The sequence below is a fragment of the Pan paniscus genome, chromosome 14, assembly GCF_029289425.2.
Source record: "Pan paniscus chromosome 14, NHGRI_mPanPan1-v2.0_pri, whole genome shotgun sequence".
Classification (NCBI taxonomy): Eukaryota; Metazoa; Chordata; class Mammalia; order Primates; family Hominidae; genus Pan; species Pan paniscus.
This window is the reverse complement of record NC_073263.2, coordinates 103,378,722-103,404,836: the sequence shown is the minus strand read 5'-3', so window position 1 is coordinate 103,404,836 and position 26,115 is coordinate 103,378,722. Positions and strand designations below refer to the sequence as shown.

General features: G+C 35.3%; 1 protein-coding gene across 4 annotated transcripts in view; it reads left to right on the top strand.

Moving 5' to 3' along the window:
* FGF14 (fibroblast growth factor 14) overlaps nucleotides 1–26,115 on the top strand; it is a 693,522-nt gene that overhangs the window by 515,147 nt on the left and 152,260 nt on the right. For all 4 annotated transcript variants that reach the window (XM_008957435.7, XM_055096976.3, XM_057299614.2 and 1 more), the window contains exons 2-3: nucleotides 12,616–12,726; nucleotides 19,117–19,220. In XM_008957435.7, the coding sequence (XP_008955683.1) occupies nucleotides 12,616–12,726; nucleotides 19,117–19,220 (215 nt within the window). The remainder of the gene's footprint in view (nucleotides 1–12,615; nucleotides 12,727–19,116; nucleotides 19,221–26,115) is intronic.

The window sequence follows — 26,115 nt, the reverse complement described above, 5'->3', positions numbered from 1 at the left end:
TATTGTTAATTTTTTGATACATAAAGATTGTGCATATTTCTGGGGCATGTGATATTTAGATACATAACTACAATGTGTAATGATCAAATCAGGGTAACTAGGATATCCATTGCCTCAAACATTTATCATTTCTTTGTGTGGGGAACATTCCAAATCTTTCTTCCTACTATTTTGAAATGTACAATAAATTATTGCTAACTATAGTCACCCTAATGTGCTATCAAATACTGGACCTTATTCCTTCTATTTAACTGTATTTTTGTGCCCATTAAACAACCTTTCTTCATTATTTACCCCTACTACTTCCCAGCCCCTGCAAACCACCATTCTGCTATCTCCATGAGATCAACTATTTTAGCTCCCACAAGAATATGAGATATCTGTCTTTCTGTGCCTTATTTCACTTAACATAAGGTCCTCCAGTTCCATCCATGTTGCTGCAAATGAAGGGATTTCACTCATTTGTATGGCTGAATAATATTTCATTGTATATTATATAAATTCCATTATATATGTGCATGTGTGTATGTGTGTGTGTATATATATATATATATATACACACACACATATATATGAAATATATTTACACCACATTTTCTTTGTCCATTCATCCATTGATGGACATTGACCCCCATATTCTGGCAATTGTGAAGAGTGATACAACAAACATGAGAGCACAGACTTTTTTTCATATACCCAGCAGTGGGATTGCTGGATCATATGATAGTTCCCTTTTTTATTTTTTGAGAAACCTCCATACTGTTTTCCATAGTGGCTGTACTAATTTACTTTCCCACCAAAAAGCATATGAGGGTTCCCCTTTCTCTGCATCCTCCCCGGCATATGTTATTTTCCTCATTTTGATTATAGCCATGCCAACTGGGGTGAGATAGTATCTCATTGTGGCTTTGATTTGCATTTTTCTGGTGATTAGTGATGTTGAACATTTTAAAAATATAACTGTTGGCTATTTGTATGTCTTCTTTCAAGAATGTCTATTCAGATCTTTGTCCATTTTTAAATGGGGTTTGTTATTTTGTTGTTGTTGAATTGTTCAAGTTTCTTATATATTCTGGTTATTAATCCCTTGTTAGATAGATAGTTGGCAAATATTTTCTCATTCTGTAGGTTGTGTCTCCATTCTGTTGGTGGCTTCCTCTGCTGTGCAAAAGTTTGTCAGCTTGATATAATCCCATTTATCTATATTTGCTTTTCTTGCTTACACTTTTGAGGTCTTAACCCCAAAATTCTTGCTCAGACCAATGTCCTGAGAAATTCTTTAATGATTTCTTCTGGTAGTTTTAAAGTTTCAGGTCTTACGTCTTACATTTAAATCTTTAATACATTTTCAGTTGATTTTTTAATATAGTGAGAGATGGGGATCTATGGTTTTGCATATGGATATCCAGTCTTCCTAGCACCGCTTATTAAAGAAAGTGTCCTTTTCCCCAAGTGTTTTCTTGGTGTCTTTGTCAAAAATGAGTTTGTGAACAAAAATGTGTGGATTCATTTCTGGGCTCTCTATTCTGTTCTATGGTCTATGTGTCTGTTTTTATGCCAGTATCATGCAGTGTTAGTTACTATGGCTTTGTAGTATATTTTGAAGTCAGGCAGTGTGATGCCTCTAGCTTGTTCTTCATAGCAAGCATTTTTATAGTTACTTCTAAAGGATGATCATCTTCCTTGGCCAGTGACATCATATAAATTACTATAAAGTGTTTTTTGATGCTGAGCTGTTTTCCATATAATCCAACCTGATGGCCACATAAAGCTGTAAATGTTTTAAGGAAGAAAATACCTTAAACTTCGTAGTAGATTTGGATCTTAACACTGTCTTTTCATAGAGCTGAAATTAAAGGAGGAGTTTTTATTTGGTTTTCACAAACATGTCCTGAAGCATTAACCTGAAATTTTAAAACTGGTTTGAAATATTAGATTTTCTATCCCCTGCAAAACTGTACTATAAAATTAAAGGAAACTGAAAAACAGGCATGGGAATATGATAGTTAGGTGGTGTTCCTGAGTGTGGTATTTTAAAGTTTTGCCTTTCAGTTTCCTCGTGGCATTCATTTGAAACCTGGTTCATTGAGGGCTAGCTGCAAACCTTCCAGATCTTGTCCTTCTTTGCAGCTCCAGGTTTCTCCGGCCTGTGGTTCTCCAGGACCCTGCAGTTTTTTTTTTTTTTTTTCAGAGGCCTGTGCCACATCAGTTACACACACAAAAAAAGGCTTTTGGGTAAAGGGAAACTTCATGTACTGAGCAAGAAGCATGAATGTAAAAATATAGAACCCCTAGGGATAAGGAATTCAGTGGCTACCTATGCCATTCGAAAGGAGTGTGCCAAAATGTGCGCTGAGTAGTGCCTTTCCCAGCATTTTCTTTTTTTAGAAATTAAAAGTATGGCTCTGATGCCAAAGCTACAAACCGTAAATCCAATGAAAGTGAAGGACTTAAATGTACATTTGGGAGAGTCGGGGGAAAGTGGAAAGAGGATCTGTTTGTGAATCACCTCGCCTCTTTCTCTTCCTCCCTCCCACCCTCCACCCTGAAAACATGTCCACACAGTGGGATTGCTTGTTAAATTAGCACACTATGACTATATAACTGTATTTGTGAAACAGAGTCAAATTAAAATTGAAAGAAAACAACTGAAATACAAAAAATATGAAAAGAAAGTTGAATCCATGCTCTAGTGCAAATGTTCTTCCAGCTCAAACTACCTCTAAAATAGCCCTGGACTGCCTGCAACTCCACATCTCACAGTTTGCTTTATGAAGTATCAAAACATTCTCAAACTTTTGACTGCAATAGGTTTCCATGTTTTTAAACTTTTGCTCTAATAAGCAAGGTCTGTCTGTTTTCTTTTAACAATTTTATAAGAAACTGTTTCCTTTTCTCCTCTCCATTCCTTCACTCATGTCCACCCTTCCTCACTTACTAATTATTCATAGTCAAGCCCCTAATAAGAAAGGGGCAGCGTTTGCCATACTTTACTCTGTGTGTGTGTGTGTGTGTGTGTGTGTGTGTGTGTGTGTGTGTATCTGTGTATGTGTTTGGTCAAGATGAGGTAGGGAGACAGGGATCCTAAACTAGTGCTTTTCAAATGATAATACATTTCCACTGTTTAAATAAGGTATGCTTTTTTTCTCAAGATTTTTTTCAAAGCAGCAATTCCCTTCCCAATTCCTGTAGCAAATGACCATCCAACTGCTTGAACACTTTCAGTGACAGGGAACGCATTACTTTGTGGGAGAGTTGATTCTTACACAGGATAGCTAGGAGTATTGGACATTTCATTGTCCTTTTGGATGTATTTATTAATATATTAATGATGTATTTATTGAGCACCTACTATATGACAGGCTCTGTTCTAGGCACCTGGAATCTAGCAGTGACCAAAGGGACAGCAACCACTGCCCTTATTTATGTTCCATCTTGGTGTCACTCTACTTATTTGTCCTAATTCTGTCTTCTGAGGCAAAACTAAATAATTCCATTCCCTGTTTTTGTGACAGCCCCACAAATTGTTGAAAATGACATGTCATCATCTTCAGATTAAACATTTTCTTACACAGTTTTCCCCAGGCCCACCCTGTCTGTCACTCTCCTCTCGTCTGTCAGTGCCCCTTCACTGTGTGTTTGTATCAGGGGTGGTCTGAGAACACTGGGATGTCCACCTAGAGCACAGCTGAGTGGTACCTGGGCAGCGTGAGAGGCCAGATCACAGAGGCTTTCACATTCACGCCATCATTTCCTTTTTGTGTTGCTCTTGCACACATCACATAGTGACTCTCTGCCTCCATTTCCTTATCTTTTTTTTTTTTTTTTTTTTTGAGATGGAATCTTACTCTGTTGCCCAGGCAGGAGTGCAGTGGTGCGATCTGGGCTCACTGCAACCTCCGCCTCCCAGGTTCAATTGATTCTCCTGCTTCAGCCTCCAGAGTAGCTGCGATTACAGGCACATGCCACCACACCCGGCTAATTTTTGTATTTATAGTAGAGATGGAGTTTCACCATGTAGGCCAAGCTGGTGTTGAACTCCTGACCTCAGGTGATCCGCCAGCCTCTGCCTCCCAAAGTGCTGGGATTACAGGTGTGAGCCACCATACCTGGCCTCATTTTCTTATCTTTAAAGTGAGGATAATAATGCTACCTAGCTCAAAAAGTCGCTATGCATATTAAATGAGTTAGTATTTTTAAAAAGAGCACTTAGAGTCGTTTCTGGCCCAAAGTGTATGCTCAGGAAATGATAGCTATTATTCTTACTATTGTTATCATTAGCGCTGGATATTACCTTTCTGTTTATACAGCCTCATTGTTTTAGGACTCACATCATGCTATTGGTTTAATGATGATGTGGACAATTGACAGCAATCTGCTTTGGCTGTAAATTCCTCTCAACTCCTAACAAAACGCTTGGAACAAAGTAGATTCACAATAAATGCCCCCTAAAGGAGCAAGTTAAATATCTTGGCATTTGAAAACATGCTTAAACAAAACATAGAAAGGATTTCTCCTCCTGTTTTCCAATGTAAAATGTTGTATTTCTGTGACTGTGTTGCAGAATTCTAGAGATAGATGTGTCTGTGAGATTGATTAAGGGTGATGTTATGAACTGCCTTTCTAAAATTTTAAGCCTTAATAAATAAAAATGGTGAAGAGGCATCGCTTCCTGGTGATAAAATAAGGAGAAACTTTGGGTTTTAGAGATGCATATAACTGGTTGCAACTGAATTCAAGAGCAAATGATACTCTTCAAGAGTATCCTTCATGAAATGTTCACACTGATTTCCAGGAGTATTCTTTTCTTTCTTTCTGTACATAACATCTGGTTTAAATGTTTTTCCTGTCTGGTTAAAAGTGTAGATGTCTACTTGGATTCATAGGTATCATATCTCTGAATGCCGCCTCTTTTCTTCTCCTTCCCTTGCTGTTCGGGAGATTCTGTAGAGAGGATTATTAATAATAAAAAAAAAAATTTTATCACTCCCATCTCCTCCCAGAAGCAGCTAGAAGACAAATGTCTGGAAAAGAAACTCAGAAGGGAACAGAGCTCAGATGTTTGCACCTTTCTTTAAATGGAAGTAGCTTTAAAGTGTTTATCACTATCATTTCCAACTATCTACCCATTAGGTGGAGGTCTCTAAATAGTTCTAGATATGAACAGACAAGATGAGTGATATTCTTGCTCCAAAATGTTACTTCTTAAATATATGAGCCTCAACTCTGGAGGATGAATAGATCAGTCCTTGCCATGTGCAGTTATTTTCTTAAATTCACCCACTGCTTATTTTTTTTAACATAAAACATTTAAAGAAATGCTTCCTGGCTCTAAAACAAATGTATAAAAAAAAAAAAAACAGAAAATATATTTTTTTCAGACAAAGTTCCCAGTTTACTGCTCTACTATTTATCTGAAGAAATAGATAAAACTGCACATCTGGTGTAATTCTTGTTTTCATGGTTAATGCAATATCCTGATGCAATATAACTTTCCCTGAAAGGCTTTTGATTCTGAATTTTATTACATAAAAATGCACTTTTTTTTCGACAGATGTCTTTGGTTCTTTAACATCTACTTTTTGTCATGCTAATTCTGTATTTCAGACAGTGTAATGGCAGCTGAAGAACAAATTAATACGGTCTGCTATAGGTTTAACTGGCTGTGGAAAATTCTGTGAATGAATCAAGCAGCAGTTTTTCTTCAGATTGTTTAAATTTAGGGAATCCTATTTCTAGTTTCCAAAAGGAGAAGTGAATCATTCTTCATAGTGTTTTAGCTGAATATGTTAAATCTGTGTATTAAATTTAACATAATACTGTATCTACAGTTAAAAAAAGAATAGTATTTAGATAACAATTAAACTGAAATATCTCACATTTCCCTCTTTAGATGACAATAGCATTTAAGAACTTACATAAAATGCTCTTTGCTTCATAATCTGGGACATATTTACTCTCTCAGCTGGCAGTGTAGTCCTTACTAATGTTTATGTTAATAGAAGGATACATAAAAGTTCCTGAAAGTACCATAAGTGTCTTTTAGTGTTTGGTGTCATTGACATATTAACAAGGAGTCTGAAGATGAGTAACGCACCCACATCTGTCAGTGCCACAGACGGCACTTGAGCAACACACCAGCACCTCAGACAGAGCATACAGCGTCTTTGCCGGTGCGCTTGTGTTCTGGGAAGGAGCAAATGAAATCATTCACAAATCAGGAATCCCTGGCACAGTATAGAATCAGGAAAGCTTTTTCTAGATGTGATTGTAATGATGGATTGACTTGGATCCCAAATGTTATCACCAAAAGGTACATGCTTTTCTTACTTAAATATGCACAAGAATTTTGCTAATTGTATTTTGCAATTACATAATTGATATTTAGGATTTAATTTTGAAAATATGTAATTACAACTTAAAAATAATAAATTAGGCCAAAGCACACGATGTTTTATCATACAATTATTCATCTTTGTAAGTGATGAATAAATAAGATGGAACAATAGAGCTGATATTTTGGCCATTTTATTGTCCATTTCTGGATTGTGTGGGCCATGAGAGCTCCAATGTGTTTCTAATATGTTAGAACTTTGCAATGAGAAAATTTCATTAGAAAATAGTGTTGGAAAGAGTGCTTTTCTGAGTGCCAAAGATTTCCTTCCTTCTGTAGTTTTATATACACTGGATATTCAAAAAGCTAGTGAGAGTTCAACCCTGGGCTAGGAATCCCAAGATACTCCTGTTAAGTCTGTTCCTTGGAGATAAGGGTCAAGTATTAAGCAGGATTCTTACAGTCTCTCTTCCCTTTAATGATCTCTTCAAACATTTTCCCCTAGAAAAGTCTTTGCCCATAGTCATTCTCTTAATAAACTTTACCTAAAGAAAATGTTTTAGCTACAATAGTTTTTGGGGAAAAAGCTTAAAATTATTTGTGTTTCCGTTTCAAAACCCACATTTATCTTTAGCTCAAGCATGCTTTTCTCCAACTCTAAAATACAATATAAAAAATTCATTTTGCCTCAAAAACCATTTATAGATATATAGCCACTTTAAAAAACAAAACAGAAAGTGAATTCGGTTCAATAAATACTAGTTGAGAACCTGTTCTGTGGCAAGCACCGTGATAGGTTATTTTGAGTAATATGCAAATTATCAAGGGATTTATCATTTATTTGCAGAGCAGAAAGACATGCAAACCTGCTAATTTAACACATGGCTGATTGATATAAAGCCACATTATAGTTTCTTTCCTCTCCTCAATAAACAGCAAACTCTTTGAGGGCAAGAGCTGTTTGGGTTTTTCATTTGTTTATTTTTGTTGTTGTTAGTTTGTTTTTGAGATGGAGTTTTGCTCTTGTTGCCCAGGCTAGAGTGCAATGGTGCGCTCAGTTCACCACAATCTCTGCCTCCCGGGTTCAAGCGATTCTCATGCCTCAGCCTCCAGAGTAGCTGGGATTACAGGCGCGTGCCACCATGCCCGGCTAATTTTGTATTTTTAGTAGAGATGGGGTTTCTCCATGTTGGTCAGGCTGGTCTTGAACTCCTGAACTCAGGTGATCTGCCCACCTCAGCCTCCCAAAGTGCTGGGATTACAGGCGTGAGCCACTGTGCCTGGCCTGTTTGTTTCTAATGCCAGATAGTATCTCTAGTGCCTGCAGACATAGGATTCTGATAGGGAGAGAAGTGGTGGAGAGCTATTCTAGCCTGTGGGAGAAGTGTTAAAATTTAACACACGTAATAGTACATTGGAATGGGACCGTGAGTTGGGTAATCACTCTGAAGTAACTGGAACCAGGTTCCTAGAGGGAAGGGGTTCTCGAGGTAGCATTGGCTCAATCCATAAAGGAAATTGAATGTAATCTTAAGGGATAAACAAAGATAGCAAATTTTCACATGCCTTTAATTTTATCTATCATTTTCCTTAGTGTCCCTATCCCACCTTTATTTTCTCAGTCCTTTGGAAAAGTTCCTGGACACAGTTTATTTTTGTGGTTGGATTATATGATAATATATATCTTTAAGCAAATTATTCAAATACTATTTTCTGCTACTGGGAGTGCCAAAATCTAATTAGATCTGCCACATTTTTTTCTGCAAAATGTATATTACAAAAGTTGTTTTTACCCTATAAAAACGTGTGATTTTTTTCCATAGCTAATAGAAGAGAACCTACGTTTAAGAACCTACACTGATAACCAATTAGTACTGAGATTTATGTGTATATAAACATAGTTCGTATGATGTATATACATTAATGTATTTGCTACAGAAAAACATATGTCATAGTGTACATTTTTCCATTTAAATCATAATTTAAAATAAGTACACCATTTGATTGGTTAGCCTGATTCTTCTTTCGCCAGTCTTCCCATTGCATGAAAACCATTTATGACGGTGTTTAATTTAATTGAACTCATTTCTAAGAGAATGAGTGTTTTAATTAAAAATGTTGTGTATTTTTCCCCTGAATCTGAAGGCAGTCGGACTGATTTGCATTTCTTTCAGTTCTGAGTGTTGAGGGTACTATATTATGAAACATCTTTTTTTCTTGATATGTATGCACATTAGTTTTCATTATTTCTATTTTAATTAATATCACAGATCATTGTTAGCACAGAGTTTTGTGCAAGGAGTATCTTCAAAACGTTTTTAGTAAAATTATCAGGCACACTAAATAGAAAATAAAAGACAAAACTGGAGGAAAAGGGGAATTAAGACAGGCAAAGAAGAGATTCTAAGTTTTTATATTTTCTTAAGCAGAGTAGGCATTCTGAACACGAATGTTTCAGAAGAGAATAAAGAACTAATAATTTTATGAGTTAAAAAGTATTTTGCATTTTTGCATGGCTAGCTAAAATATAGGTGTAGGACTTTAGATATTTATTTTTCAATTATTAATTGGGAACCTGTATTGTAAGACTTTGGGATACATCAGTATTTAAAACAAAAATACTTGTTCTTGTAGGCCTTATATTTAACATTTACTAGAAAAATATCATGCAAGCCTTCTTATTCTATCAGTTTATTGAAAAAAATGAGCATTTTTTTCATATTACATGTATTTTTACATATTACATTAATACATGTTTGTCTCACACATGTAATATTTCCACACTTTTATATCTGAAGGTATGTGCATTTAGGATGAAGTTTCATTTTTTATCATGGTACCTATATTTCAGATTGTCTTTACATTTTCAAACTCCTTTGGCTCATTTCATGTTAGATTTCAATAGATCATCATTTGTTTTTGTTACTAGTTTCTATACTTGTTTTTAACCACAAAATCCATGTAAGAGAAAAATCTCATCTTTGTTATTTGTTTTATATTTATTTTAGCTTATTTTATTCGTATCATCTCTAATCCTTATTCTCTCTATGGGATTTTTCCCCCTAAACTATTCTAACTTTAGGTAAACTAGATAATGTAACTTATAAATCTACTTAACCAGGAACACATAAATTGCTACACATTCACCTATGATACCATAAAATTACCATAAAATTGTCCAAAGGAAGAATTTGATGTCATCTGAAGTTTCAGGAAAGTGCTCTTGAGGAAATGGATGTGTTGATAGAACCAGAGTGGGGAGGAGGAAAAGGAGGCAGCTCTGCAAAAGTGTGTGCATGTGGGTGCATGCCTACACAGATGTGCAAAGGGGCATTTTAATGCAGATGGCCATATTTGAGACAGATAAGGTTAAGGGAACAGGATAGATGTGGGAAATTATGTAATATTTGTAGGTAACCCACAGTGACCCAGGTGAGGCTACTTGCAGGGGATGGATAAGGGCTATAGTGAGCAGAGCCATCAGATAAGATAGGGCCTTACTGCGGTAAGGTGCATACATAACTCAGTGGACGGTGAAGAGTCACTGCATATTTCCAGACATGAAGGATTTGAAAAGGAAAACTGCAGGTGGGAAGACCACCTAAGAGAGGTAATGAGGGGCTGGCAGTGAAAATAGAAAAAAAGAAAAAGAGCGAGAGACGCCGAAGATGCATCAAAAGGAATTGAGCAACCCATTTGTTTTAAACTTACAGTACTGAACTAGCAATTTTGGTAAGGTTTTAATGGGGCAGAGATGTATTGGAAATGTGGCCAATGGAAAAGTGAGATGGATCTGAGAAGAGGTTTTTCAAGATCTTTGATCCTTTCTAACCTTTGTGTTACTGCTTTGTAATCACAAATTCAGCTCTGGCTAGCAGGATTTGGGTTTAGACACAGTGGCAGTTAATCTTCAAAATACAAGTTGGTTTTGGTTTTTTAAACAGATTTGATTTGCATTTTATTTTTAGTGTTGAAGACATTTTAGTTCAATTATTCCGCTTGTACAGGCTGCATCAGGTAGCAGTTAAGTGGGCAGGGTCCAGAGCTGAGTGATCAGATTCCAGCTGTTAACCTACTGGTTATGTGCCCTTTGTCATATTATTACTACTTAATTGCTCTGTGTCTCGATTTCTTCATCCTCCAAGTGGGCTTCTATTAAGTAATGGTGAGGATCCAAGAGTTAATAATAGAATGTGCTTCTAATAATGCCTGGCACCTGAGAAGAATAAAATCAATGGTGTTATGATTTCTAAAAAGGAAAAACGTCAAACAATATATAACCAGATGAATCAAAATCAATTTGGTTGTATTTTCTTGAAGTTAAAGGAGAAAAACATAATTTTACATTTTATTTGTGCTCCCTCACCCAAAACGAGGCATAATCCCAAATCTCCCTGTGTAAGCATGAGGGCGCGTGTGAGTGGGTGGGTAGGTGGCTTCTCACTGCCTCGCCTGATCTAGTTAATTCAACTCCAGAAGACATAGTAGCTCAAATAGGAGATTGCTTAGGAATAAGTGATGTCAGAACATAAAAGTTTTACAGAAAAATTGTAAATCACTAATATTCTCATTATTTTTTTCTTGACAAGAGAATAATAAAAAATTCTCTTTTTCATGTTTTTAACTCTTTTTGCTTTTATTCTCTTCTTTTCCATGCCACGTATTTTCAGTGAAGAGCATAAATAAAATACAGCAAAACTAAGGAAGAAGTCTTTAGTACTTAGCCCAGTCAGGTCTTCCAGGTGATGGGCAGACTTAGGCACAATAGTATTTTTTTTCCACTAGTGCATATCTTAGAATTATGTGATTTGGGAAGTTATATACTACAGAATAAGGAACATATGTAACGCAATGCAATAATCACTTAGATATTTATTTTTAAAATCCTACTCTTTTAAAAGCTTTCATATTCGAATACAGCTAGTCACACTGATGTTGTGATGATCTGCTGTTCATGCATTATTTTCCAAAAGGATTTTTCCAATATTATACCATCTATGAAGCAAGTCTAGGTACAATGGAGTCACGTCTCAAATGATCAGTTTTAAATGATGTGCATAGAAATAGATACTGAAATTCTTTGTAATTTCTTCAGGACTAATAAAGAGCTTAAGGATAGCTCTCAAAAAAATTTTTTTGTCTTCACCTATTTGCAAGACCACAATTTTTCTATTGATTATAAGGTGCTAGGTTTCATTACTCAGTAACGTCCGACTGTTTTGACAGCGGATGGCATTAGCATGGCCCATTCAGCTGTTGTGGAGAGATGCCAGTTGCCATGGTGAAGATTATGATGTCCCACATCCAATCTATCCCTGAGATGGGGATGGCTTTTGCAAAACCACATGCAAATATTTGTTTTCAAAGGTACAACTGACTCTTTGTGAAGCACTGGATTACTAGAGTGGATGTCTTTTCAATGAATCATCAAATGAGGATCTATTACTGCATGATTTCCCTTTTTGTTTAAATAAACTTCCACTGCCCTCTATCTCAATGCCCGCTGACAAAGAATCAGATTTCATATTGTATAACTTGACTGTCCTTTTTAGTTATACAAGTTAATGAGTTTATCAGTTTAATTTGTCTAATTTCTCTATTTGATTGCCTCAGAGCTGACCTCGTATGCGTGGGTTTGCTGTGTTTCCCCTGAGCTCACAAGTAGAGTTTTCCGTTTTCCTGCGAATATGTCTAAGCAGCACAGATACTTCCATGGAAGTAACAATGACCCTTCAAACATCCAGGGGTTTTCTCCAAATTGGGGCTTTTCCTAAGAATATGTATCATATGTTAGTATGAATGTTTTTTAAATATAGGTATTTTTTGTTTTGTTTGTTTTTAATTTTGGGAATACTTGTCAACTTAAGTAAAAGGAGAACTCCATTAAAAAACCTTTTAATAAAATTTCTGAGAGTCACCAGTTTGCAAAATTCTTGTCCTGCCATCATGAATGATAATATTGTTTGTAATAATTCGTTTATAGTTTAAACTAATAATTAAACTGACAGCTTAATTAGTTTAATAGTTTTAATTAATAATTTAAATATGCATATACCAGTTTTATAAAACAGCCTGTTTCTGTGGCTTACTACTGCATTTCCTTTACCTTCTATAAATAGAATACTGCAGGTTTGATAAAACACAGAAGAATCTGAGAGACAAAATAAAATATGCTACTTGTATAAAATGTCCTCTTCTGAAAAAAGAAAGAGAAACAGAAAAGATAAAGGAAACTATGGTGACACATTGTGAGGCTTATGATAACTATGTTTGCCTTTCAGATCCCCAGCTCAAGGGTATAGTGACCAGGTTATATTGCAGGCAAGGCTACTACTTGCAAATGCACCCCGATGGAGCTCTCGATGGAACCAAGGATGACAGCACTAATTCTAGTAAGTGACAACCCCAGGCCACCAGTTACACAGTTGGTAGAAGATACTCTGCTACTTAAATGACTTTTTAAGATTCATTTGCAAATGTTTGGTCGTGTTGGTTCATCTTTACAAATGTTACACACTAGGATGCCATTTACAATTTTATTTAAACTACGTGGATGAAAATATTAATGGAGTAACCAAAGAAACCTATGGTTGAAAGATGATTATGTTACTATTTTTGTTTTTTATTCAGACAGTTATCATACCCAGAAAATTACTGTTACTTTTAATCTTATTATTGTAAAAGTTAAGTAAGTACACTAGTGTATTTAGGTAAAAATTAATTACATGTTTTCTTTGGATGTATTATTTTATCAGGCCCTGAGGTTCTTAACGATGCCTGTGGAAACTCAAAAGCTACAAGGAATAGTTTTGTTTTTTTTTTTACATAATAGAAATATAATTTAAAATTCTTTGCATTTAACAAAAAAAACTTTCTTATAGAAAAAACATAAAGGTTGTGTACTTTGAAATTCATTGTGCAAAGTGTTTACAGAATTGCATCTGTGATCATTTTTAATTAAAAAGCTACACATCTTCCACTGTATAAATGTCTGTGTTCTTTTTCCTATTTCTTTATGTATAACATTTCTCCGTCTGGTGCCTCTCCTTACTCAACTGTCTGTGTTTTGCTCTCCCATTTTCTGTTTATATTGGCATCTGATTCATTTTTAATTTAGCATATTAGTTCCAAAATAAGCATACTTTTTACTGTGTGGGGGAGTTAGTGAAAAGCAAAACTATTTTTATTAGAAATACTTAATCATAAGAAACATTATCGGTGGGTCAAAAATAGATATGAATTTTTTCATTAATGTATGTCTTATTCTTCACATATAAACATCATTCCATGAAAAGAAGTGAGGGTTTGAATAATACACATAATCAAATCAGAAGGCACTTCCTTTTTTATTTTTATTTTGTTTATTTTTATCAGCTCAATTTAAAATTCAGCACTTCCTTTTTTAAATTCCAGTGATCAAATTGCCAGTAACACTGATTCTGGCAGTAGTTAGCAATACAAAATAGGTTATTTTTACATGTCATTTTGCCATGTGAAATATCATTATTTTTCCAGCCATCGTGTTCACTTTTTGTATTTTGTGCATTGCTTCACTTTTTATTTTTTCTTCAATTCCTTTTTAATTGTTGTGTATACCTACATTGTCCTCCTTGTCAATTTCTAATCTCTTTACTCTCTTTGTGTCTCATATCACTCTTTTTTATTTCCCTTTTCTGTGTGTTTATTGGTTTATTTTTACTTTATTTCCTTTTTGATATAGGAAAAGAGAAGGTAAAACAATTCAGCTACAGAAGAAACAGGAGGCGTTTTATGCCAAACATTTACTTTTGCAACTTTTGTTATTAGTTTGAACTTTCAAAGATTATTGGTAGTTGACAATCTTTGACCAACAAAAGATGTCAGTTTCTTATGGTTCAGGCTAATACATGTATCTCTGCTCAGTTTCTTTTCCCCTTAAACTCCTTACCCATTTGTTGACAAAAACCATTTCCTTTCTCTTACGTGTTACTGTTGTGTAGGTCACAAAGTTTAGGGATTCATAATTTCTGATGTCTTCAGTGTTCTCTCATTTTGTTTGGCCTGGGAGGATTAGAACGTAATAACTAGTTTCCCATAACTCTGATCACTAGGTGAGCTATGACACTCTGAAAGATTCATCAGGCTAAAGACTGATGCCATCCATTTTATGACAAAAGTTTTCAAGACAGGACATACACCATAGCTTCATAAATATATTGCTTTATTGGACTACGTGAAAAATAATTTCACTCAAACAAAGGTTTTATGTGTTTTTTCTCTAGCATTTTTTCTTTGTGTAATTTTTGCAGAGCCAACAAAATTGGTTACCTTTAATGATAGGAATCAATATGATTTTGAGAAGTGTCTATTAGACATTACCTTTTAAAAGCATACTGCTTCAGAATTGAATAAGCACTTTCTAAATATGGAAGTGCAGATTTATTATGTGCACACATACAGGTCTGGTTATCTGAATAATTTTAAAGACTAAACTGGAAAGCTGAGATACTAAAAAACACTCCACCTTCTGTTCTGTAAATATATGGTTTTTTTTTCTTCTGTATCTGCAGTAGAAGGAGCAAAAACTCAGAACGAATCTTGAAATTTCTTCTGACACTCTAAATGCTAGTGAGACACAGTCCTGAGAAGAAAGATGAAACAGGATCCCCTTTGTAAAAGCAAATCAGAAGAAAATCATAATGCCCACGCTCGAGGGGCTCAAATTCCTGTGCAAAGTTCTGGTCCACAGCTTTTCTGAGACATTATATTGCATTTCAAGTGCACTGTAAGCCAGTTAGTTTAGTTTTGTTACTATTTCAACATTTGCAAAGAAATAAAGAAAAACAGTGGGTAAAATCAATATTCCCTCCTCAAAAGGTTCTACAAATTATATGACTATAAAATTTAATACAATTGGCAGAATCGTAGCAGATTTATAAAAGTAATGGAAATTACTAATTAACTTCATCTTTATGTCCTCTGGCCTATGCAAATTGCAAAACGGTGTTTCTTAGGATGAATTTAAAGACATTTTCTTTTCTCTGGTTCATTTCCATAGTCTCATGAATCTTATGAAAAATGTAAGCACTGAAAAATTCTTTAAAAATAGGAATGTGCTTTAGAAAGGCTGTCAGGTCCTACTTAGAGTACAGCTCTTTTGTTGTGAGGACAGAGGTGATGTAATAATCATATAGTTTCCTAGTTATGAATAACCAACCCATGGTTTGTATTCAGGGAGTTATAAAAAATGGAAACATGTTTATGAATAATCATTCATAAACATACTGAACATAAACATTATGAATAATCATTCATAAACATACTGAACATAAGCATTATGAATAATCATTCATAAACATGTTTCCATTTTTTATGACTCCCTGAATACAAACCATGGGTTAGTTATCCATAACTAGCAAAAATAATTTTTAAAAAACCGAAAACTCACCCAGATAGCACTGTAAAAGTCACTAAATAACAAAATTGAGGGCTTGAACTTTCGTATCTTCATGAATTGAGTTCAATACATTTCCCACACTAAATATGGATATTTAGAATGAAAAAAAGACAGAACCATCCTGCTAAACTGCCTTTGTTAAAAATTTCAGATGAATTAAGAGGAGGGGAAAAAGGCCCACTGGTAGGCAAACGTTGGTGCCCCTGTTCTCCAGGGGTTTCCAGTCTAATATCTGTAGATCTCTGGGAAGGAAAAGTAGCACAAAAATCATGGATGATGGGTAAATGGTTCTGGTGGAGAAAATACTGTAGCAAGTCAACTGCTTTATTATTGACTACCATAATAATGGAAAGATCTTTCACAAAAGGAAGTGAGCACCTAGGTAACCTCATTACCACTCTCATTTAAAGTTCTTCTAAATGTCAGCATCCCCATGAACTACGGTACTTTATTAGTGGGTGAGTTTTCTTTCCCCCCAGTTTGCTTTTGGGGATGCCATGGATTTTTTCTGTGCTCTTAAACTTCATTGTTCCTACTGACAGACAATAGCTACTACAAGCAGAATAGGACTCTACAGATATGAATACACTATTAACTATGGTAATGTTAAAACCTCAAAAGTCCCTCTCACCTTAGAAATGCTCAACCTGGTAACTTGATATGTAAAATAGTTCAATCACTCAGTGGCCACCACCCCACAGGATTTAGGACGGCAGTTCTCACCATCCTTAGTTGTATATTAGGGTTATTTCAGGAGCTTTTCAAAAAAATTCCCTATGTCCTAAACCCGTTCCCAAAGATTGTGATTTAATAGGTATGGGGTTGAGCCTGGCCATTCTGTGTTATGAACACAGCTAGTTTTAATGTGCGGCCAGAGTTGAAAATCACTGTTATATGAAGAACTAGAATGTTCCATGAATGAACAAAGTCACGAAAACATCTCCATTATTCTTACTCCCCTAGGCTTTGTGACATTGCCTTATAATTATGTAAGAAGCAAAGAGAGTGGAGAAATAAAATTATATCTCAATTAATGTGGGTATCTGTGTTTTTAACTAGTACCGGTTCCATCATGGCCAGCTCTGAAAGGTTCTCCACATTTTAGTGTACATAAGCATTCACTTTCCACTATCATTCTGTAAATTATAATACCTTGTTTTATTTATTTATTTATTTATTTATTTATTTATTTATTTATTTATTTATTTTTGAGATGGAGTTTCGCTCATTGCCCAGGCTAAAGTGCAGTGGCGTGATCTAGGCTCACTGCAACCTTCACCTCCCAGGTTCAAGCAATTCTCCTGCCTCAGCCTCCTGAGTAGCTGGGATTACAGGCATGCCCCACCACGCCTGGCTAATTTTGTATTTTTAGTAGAGACGAGGTTTCACCATGTTGGTCAGGCTGGTCTCAAACTCCTGACCTCAGGTGATCCACCCGCCTCGGCTTCCCGAAGTGCTGGGATTACAGGAGTGAGCCACCACGCCCGGCCAATACCTTGTATTTTATAATTCAGGTCCCAACCAAAACACAAGGGGAAAACACTAGTATTTTTTCAGTATGATCATTTTAAACTATCTTATATAATTTTTATGTTTCCCATAACCACATCATTTTGGTGAATTCATGATCTATTTGTTTTCTAAAATTATACTACCTGGCCTATATAAAATATGTGGCACCTACAAATATCATTCTGAGTGTGTGAAAGTTAGAAGAGGAAAGTTAGAATAATTAAATTTGAATTGATTAGGTTAGTGTACCTTGCATGGACAGTCATATGATTATGGTTTTCCCTCCAAAATTTTGTGTATAAATCAGGAATTATTCTATGGTGCCCATTCTTTCAAGATGTAAGGGGAGATGGTACAGTTCAGGTGTTCTAAACAAGAGTGAATATAGCCATCTCCCACCAAGAAGGAATACTGAGAGTCGCCAAATGGCACAGGTAGCTGTACTCAACAACTCCACATCTATATTTAATATTAAATAATGGAAACGAGGAAAAAAAACTAATTCTTTCATAAGAATAACATAATCCCCTAAAATCCTATAGCAGAAAATCTGATATTAGTTTACGTAGTGAAACTAATATCCAACTAACCATAGATGCCCCTGAGTATTTTTCCAGGGATAATATTCATGGCTCTGGCCTGAGGTTTTCCTTTTATATTTGTGTAGCACAGACATCTTGGGATCTTGAAAACAGTAGCATGTAATAATCAGAAGAGAGGGTGTAATTTTCTTCAACCTATTAGGAGGAAACATGTCCCTGAGAATTAAATATAACACAATTTGTAAAGTTTGTTTTTAATTATGTACTGCTTAGACCCTTGGAATGAAGTCCAAATTGCCCACATTTTTCAAATGACTTGGTTTTGTGCAACACAGTTGAGAGCCTGAGTTTGGATACTGTACTTACACGTTTACATCACTATTTTAGTACTTTCATTTCCTGTTCTGTCCTGCTTAGAATTAGACTTAGTTAAGAAGGACTTGAGTAGCAGCAGATAACCTCACTGTAAATAATTAATAGTTCTCTTACAAATGTATCTATAATAAAATCTCCAAAATCATCAAGCAGTTATCTCTAAGACTGATGCAAGAAAACCTACTAAACATTCAACATGCAGCACTGCCATGGAAATACATTAAAGGGATATTAAGTTTTTTTAATGTTATAACATTGCTATCTGCACTATGCAAAAATATATAAAATGCTTTTAACATTTTATCAACAGAGAAGAAACAAAACATGGAAACATAAATGAGTAGCCTCTCTGACATTTGCATGCCGTTCAGTTTTGATTAGTTCTTTCTAAATTTAGCTCTTTGGCAGGTGCACATCTTTTCCTGGCTTCGCTGGCATATCATATTGGTTCTACCACCGTCATTTAGTTTTGGAATCACCTGTTTAACTTCTGGCCTGACCTCATTGCAATGACAAATCACACCTTCTGTGCGAAGGGTTAGAATAAACACTCAACTTGGACTTTTAAAATTCTGCTCTTTGAGAGACTTCACAGTTGATTTCTTTTGGTATCTAATGGTGTCAGAGACAGTGTTTCTAGAGGCACGATTACAGGCTTGGTTCTGTTTATTGTCACATCAGCCCTTCAGAATGCTGTCAGCAAGACTGCTCACATTTAAAGGTTGAAGCTGAAGTACTCATTTTACCCATAGCAGAAACTTCTTACTTATAAAGCGAAATATAAGTTATTTAATTGGAATTTCTAGAAAGTATTGGCAAAGATGATGTTTCTTAAATAAAATAAATCAGAAAGAAAAAATTACACTCTGCCCTGCTTCTTCCTGCCCATTCATGATAGACAATGTTTATCTTCACAGCACTCTTCAACCTCATACCAGTGGGACTACGTGTTGTTGCCATCCAGGGAGTGAAAACAGGGTTGTATATAGCCATGAATGGAGAAGGTTACCTCTACCCATCAGTAAGTAAGACGCCAAAGATCTCGGCCATTCGTTCAATGCATGTAAAATAACAATGGCAGCAACAACAAAAAGAAAGTTCTATGTCTGTTGTTTCTGCCAGTTTTTGCCTTAGTATTTGATCTTTGCGAGAATGCTTAGAAGCTGTTTATTATTCACCAGTGTTTAGTAATATGAGTTTATCTAAAGGAAGTGTAATACTATGTCTTAAATAGTGCTTTTGCCATATTTTAAAAAATAACCTAGTATACACGTGAATCTAATATTTTGTATTTCTAGTTAGAAATGCACTTATCTTAGAGAGTTTCTTATAATTTTTTTAAAAGAAACAATATGAATTCTAAAAAAAGAGAAAAGTAAAAGGAGTATTTTCTAAAGTAAGAATTCAAATTGTGTGGATATTTTACTGAAAAAATAACTACTTATAATATTGAAATGTGTATTTCTTGCAAGCCTCTGTGTTTTGTGGTAATATTTATTGGAAGCTGAGCACTTTTCTAGCCATATGACCTCTTCTGAAATATTTTCTATTTACAACCAATTTGCACTCAGATATGCTGTATTCATGCATATAATGTAGTTAGAATTTATTTCTGCCACAGGTTTAAGCAGTAAAGACTTAAAGGTGCTTTTTTCTATTATCCCTTGAGCAAAAATTTATAAAGTCCTAAATGCATTAAAATATGCTCTTACATGTCATCCTCATGTAAATTCGTTGAAACTCTGTCATTGTTAAATATCACCACCAACAAAACTATAGATAAATATACACATACTGTGTGTGTGTGTGTGTGTGTGTGTGTGTGTGTGTGTGTGTGTGTCTTAAACAGAAACATTCTCCAGGGGGCCTCCCAGAAAATGTAATCTATTTTCTTCAGTCAATTTGGGAAATCCTATCACAGGGAAATGAAGTCTGCGCTGTGGATTCCCTTCATGCTGAGCTCAAAAGTGCTGGCTCTTCTTATTCTGAGTTCCCTGAAGGGTGTTCCCACACAGAGAACTGGGTCCCACATTATGCAAATTGTGTTCTCTTGCACAAGACGAATATGCAGCATGTTGCCAGCAGGATCAAGCTAGAATTCCCTATGCTCCCTTTAGAAAAAATTAAATACGAAAAGGATCACTTTCTAGAGATGCTTTATTTTCAGATACAGCTCAATCTTTTTGATTTGGAACTTGCTCTGTTATTTTTGTTTCTTTATCTTCTTCCCAAGTAATATTTTAGGGGCCTAAACATCATTAGATGCAGTGTCTACTGTAGCTTCTAGTTCTATCTTTCTGTTAGTAATTGTATCACATTGCTATACTCTGATACATATGTTGATGACAGGGAAATTGAAATATTTGTTTTATCTTTGTGCTGCTGAGAGAGTTGCTTTTTATTTATTTATTTTTTGTCATGTGGTTGTAAATGTATGCCATTCTTTTTTAAAGGTAGGGTATATCATTTTGAGTATGTGTCTTAGCCTAAAATAAAAGTATTGATTATGCTTGGTGCAGGCTAAGCAGTAGGAATAGAAACAAGAAATGTGTTAACTGCCAAGTCCAGTCCCCTGCATTTTAAATACTGTTTCCGCATGCAGAAATCAGATCTCATGAGGGTCACTGCGTGCAATAGCATTTGCCCAGGGTGAGTCTCGGGAACAATTTAAGGCTTGTTACTGGGTACGTTGTTCTCTCCTCTCCCTTCTTCCTTCTGATTCTCCAGTTGCTTGGCTTCCAGGCCTCCCCTTTGGTGGCTTTATTCTCTGACTTACAGATGTTGGTGTTCTCCTCTTCCCATCCTTGACTCTTTGTTCTGAACCCAAAGTCTGGTAAGAGACACAGTTCACTCAGCCCTTACCCTAAGAGATCTCCTGTGCCTAGGCCAGGCCCCTGTATGTCTTAGTCATCTTTGGAAAGAGGACTTGGATAAAAACCAAAAGCGATTATGAATCTATATCAGTACCTCCTAATTAAACTGCTCTGTTTATTTCAATGTAAAAAAATTTGAACTTCAAATATTTCAGTACGAATAATTATCTGCAAGTATTTATTCCATAATTTGTTACTGAGAGCCTACTAAAATAGTAATATAGAGCACAATATAGCAATTATTATCCTATAAAATAATAATAGCTATACCTATACAATAACAATAGTGATGATATTTGTACAATCCACTCTGCCTAGCACTGTTCTAAGCACTTTACCTGTATTAGCTCATTTAATTATCCCAATAACCTTTTATAAGCAAATATTATTAAAATAAGGACACTGATATACAGAGAGTTTAAGAATCTGCCCAAAGTCACTCAGGTAGTAGATAGAAAAGATAAGATTGGAGCATAGTTAGTATGACTCATTAGCTTACATTTTTAACTGTTTTATTATTACTGCTTTTATGTGCCAGACATTTTTTCATAATATGGTCTGACACCTTTTCTAACAAGAAGTTATAAACACATTATGATGTAATGAAAAACTTTTAGGGAATTGTTACCTAGGAAATAAACTGTATTTCAGTGCAATTATTGAGAAGTATAATTTCAAACATAATCTGTTTCCTTTAAAGATTTTTGAGTTAAAATTAAAATAATAGAAAATTTGTCAAGAAAAAGTTTGATATTATATTATGGGTATTAATTTTTTTATATTTAATACATTTAACATTTAAGCTTTAAGTTTTAAAAGCCATGACAAACGTTGTTAACCCAACTAAGAAATTTTGAACTAAGATGAGTAAATTTTTGAAAAAATGACAACTCCAGTGAAGCTCAGATTTAAAGAAAGAAGTTAATGGAGATTTAAATCAGACAAATGAAGTCATCCATTTTAAGTTTATCCTAATTTTTTAAAAAAGTTAATTTAATTTTTGTGCAGTGTAAACTAGAGTCTAATATGAAATTGATTTTTTTGAAGATCCATAGGTTTAGAAGTAGTCAATAAAATACTCAGGTCATCTAATTTGAATTCTGGTAAACGAATATCACAACGGTGATTTGACTTGAGGTGTATCTTCCTCTATTTTTATTTCAGGAAGTAACTTTCATACTCCTTTGCTATCCAAATAAGATACTTAATGTGTCAGATAATTCCACCTTCTGGAGACAGATAAAAGGTACTTGACTGAGATGTAAGTTTCCATTTTCAATGCTAAAGGCACCTGTTCTCTGGGGGATCTTTTCTTCAATATGATGATAGTTATTTCTTTTGTGGTCCTAATGATTGCAATATGGTACTTGATATTGTGCTACAAGAGATTTAATGTCGGATACAAGCCATTTGATTGAAGGTACAGTGTGGGCTACAAGGACGCAGAATAGAAACTGTCAGAGTAATAATTCTGCCAAAAAATTAGACAGTTTAAAATGATGTTTATGAACAAAAATGTACTTTAACCACTTATCACTATTTCTAGTGCTGAGAGAAAGTCAAGTTTTTTGTTTGCTTATTTGTTTTCCAAGCCTGTGACTTTGAAAGACTAAGAAAATCTTCCGTAGAAAGCCAAGGTTTGGAATGTAAATTGTAAACAATAAGGAAAAACTGGTAATGAAAGGAAAATGTCACTCATCATCAGGGCAGGGGTAAAGGATAGTTGAAGTGAGAATGTGTTTCTGGCATAAGAAAGATGGAGAAGAAAAAGAAGGACGTAAAAGAGACTGATGATACAATGAGTAAATCTCTGGGCTTTATTCAGAACACCTGGGTCCTGGATCTGACAACCAATACCTGTGTTAAAACTTCCTAATCTCTCCTAGTCTGTCCCCTCATCTGTCAGATTACATGATTTCTCTTGAATCCTTCAAGTTAATTATGGGGTTTACAATTCTGGTTTTAGTATGATTGATTTTTCTGAATGATAAGGTAATTTTACATAAAATGCATAGAGATTCCTTATTGGTATTTTATCACAGGCTGGCATTTATGAGAATATTATTTTCCTCCTGGTGCCGTCAGTGCTTCCATGTTCTAGGTGCAGGCATCTTCGCGGTCATAAGTGCCAGTGTTCTCCTGAAATAAGCATCTCATCTGAATCTGTTAACCAGATTGTATAAGTGGAGAGAAATATAATCCTTTTTCATGTTGATTTTAAAAATAAACCAGGAAAATTCAAGGTTACCATGTTTTGCAAATATTAGGGCTCATGCGAATCACCTGGAAAGCCAAGAAAAGTACAGATTCCTTGGATCACCATCTAGATATTTTAGTTCAGTGGGTCTAATGGGAGGCCCAAGAATCAACAGTTTGTAAGGGTCACCCTCCCTCACTTCTGCCGGTTATTCTAAAGTTACTATTTCAACTGTGGACAATCACACAACAAGCATTGCTGCAATGCTATCTAGGGGAGACGGTGATAACGTTAGACCAAGGTGATGGTAACAGAGTTGGTGAAAATCAGTAAATGGACTACTCAGGCATTGAAACTAAATATTTGGATTTTCTAACTGTTCTACCACTAAGCTGAAGTTTACAGAAGTTTGAAAGCAGCCCAGCATACTTCTTCACTTATGCAACAACTCAGAACTTCTGGAATAGGGACTGGTCACCTCTGTGGGCTGGCATCACCTCTCCTACCTATCCATACAGGATAAATATGTATATATGAATATTCTTTAATCAAGGAAAGAAAGATAAATGCTATGTATTCCTCAATAAGCATTTTCAAGGTCATCAAAGTCTTATCCACTCTACATAAGATAGTGTTCTGATATCATATCTTTCAGGAGCATTTTCAAATGAGCCTCTTCTACAAAGGTGGTTTCACCTGCCCTCCTCTGTGCCAGCAGGCTTCTCTTATTGATGTGTCCTGAGTTGTGTTTCTGTCTGTCCTTAGCTTTCCAAGGGCACCCAGGCATAAAAGCATCCGAGCAACCCACCTCATGCTTCCATGAACTGTTCATCTTCTTGCAGGATCTATAATTCTAGCAAAACAAGGTGGAACAATGTTATTTTCCTCTTGACATTTATTCCTCTCTTCATTGCTCAAGTTTAGGGTATAGAAATACAACTGCTCTGTTTTATCAGTATGGTACCTATCATCCTTCAGAGTCTTTCTAATCTTCCCTAAGAGTTACACACCCAAAGACATACATGTCCCTCACCTGTAAGTACACACTCATGGAGTATTGCGTGAATTCATTGCCCATCCCTAGCACCTGTCCTGTCTCTGAGTAACACCTTTACATGCCTATTCTCATAAAAATGTTCACTATTTACTCAGACATTGGCAGGGCTTCCTATTCCTCCTCCCCCAGGTTTTATGTTTATTTGTTTTGTTGTTGTTTGCTACCAGGCAGTGCATGTGCTTAATCAAATAAACTGAGCTCTAGTGGCCATCACTGGCCATCAACATCCATTGCAGGCAACCAAGGGCCTTGGCAGCATTTGAGGGTTGCTCATCCTGGGGAAGAGCCTTTCATTCTCCCTGGGAGCACTGAGGCAAAGCTATACCAAGTTCATCTAGTTACACACAGGTGCCCCTTTAAGAATGGAAATCATTTTATTCTTTATCTTTTATTCTTCATCTCTCTGAACACGTTGGTTTCTTTATCATAAAAAATATATTAAACTTGAGATGATTATTAATGTCTCCAATTATTATAACAATCTATGACACTATGCATATTTTTCTGCACAAACAATATCTAACACTTTTTGGGGATATATATACACATAGACACACATATATAATTCTCATATGTATGTGTATGTTTCATTGGAATTATGCATTCTCCTCAAATTATATATACATTTATCCCATGATTATGAGTGTTTCTGTTTATATTAATAAAATGTTAAATAACAGTTTTACATTTGCACATACTTTAAAGCTTTACTTGTTATGCTTTAACAATATTTCTTTTTTTAATCAAGCTTTTCTGTGACTTCTTTCACATTAGAGTTCAGTTGGATATATCTGCCAGGTTGAAATGGCTATTATCCTTTCTTGGTATCTTGGCCAAGATAATTTATAGTATTAATAAAGCAAGTATGATACTTCAGCTAATTTTCCCCCTAATGCTAATTTCAACATCCAGCATTCGTGTAATTCCCATGACATTGAATATTGATGCACAGAATGTAATTGGTTATGTCCAAGAATGCCATTATCTACTTAGGGTCACTAACTGGAAAGGAAAAGAATTTGAGAAACAAACACAGCTAGTAAACTGCATTTAACTAGTTATAAATCATCTTTTGGACAACAGAAATTATGGAATATCCAATTTTTTTATTTGTTAGGTTGAAGCTAGATAACAGAAATAAATTACTTTGATACTATCCAGATTCCAGTGACATTTTATGGAATATAAAGAAAGACATTGGAGTGGATAGTGAAAAAGATACTGAGAGCCTAAGAAAAAGAAAAGGAAAAAAAAATATAAAGGAAAGAAGATAATAGAACGGCAGTAGTCAGATGCTTTGGCAGCATTGTGGAAAGAGAAAAGAAGAGAAAGGAGAGAGGATAGGAGGATGAAAAAGGAAGGAAATGAAGAAAACCCATCACATAGAAGAGAAAGGGAGACCTTGTTTTCTGCCTACTCCACCATGTTCCTGGAATCCACCTGACTCCTGATTCTAACTTTCTACGTGGTGTAGAAAAACAAAACCATCCCTCTTAAAGTTCAGCCCAGTTTCCTACCATACCAAAATTACCTTATCTGCTCTAGCCCTTTGGACACATTCACCTATTTCCCCTTCCCAAAAGTCCTCTTCTAGAGTGATGGCTGTGTTTGCTTCATGTGAGTTTCAGGCAAAACAAAGAACAAACAAACAAGAAAACCGCTATGATCATAGTTAACTTCCAGAGGATTTCACTGGTGACAGTGAGAATGAGTGGAAAGGGATGTCAGCAGTGTCTAAAATCTACTGCAGTTATCCGAATGAGGACACTGAAAACTTGAATTAAGAAAG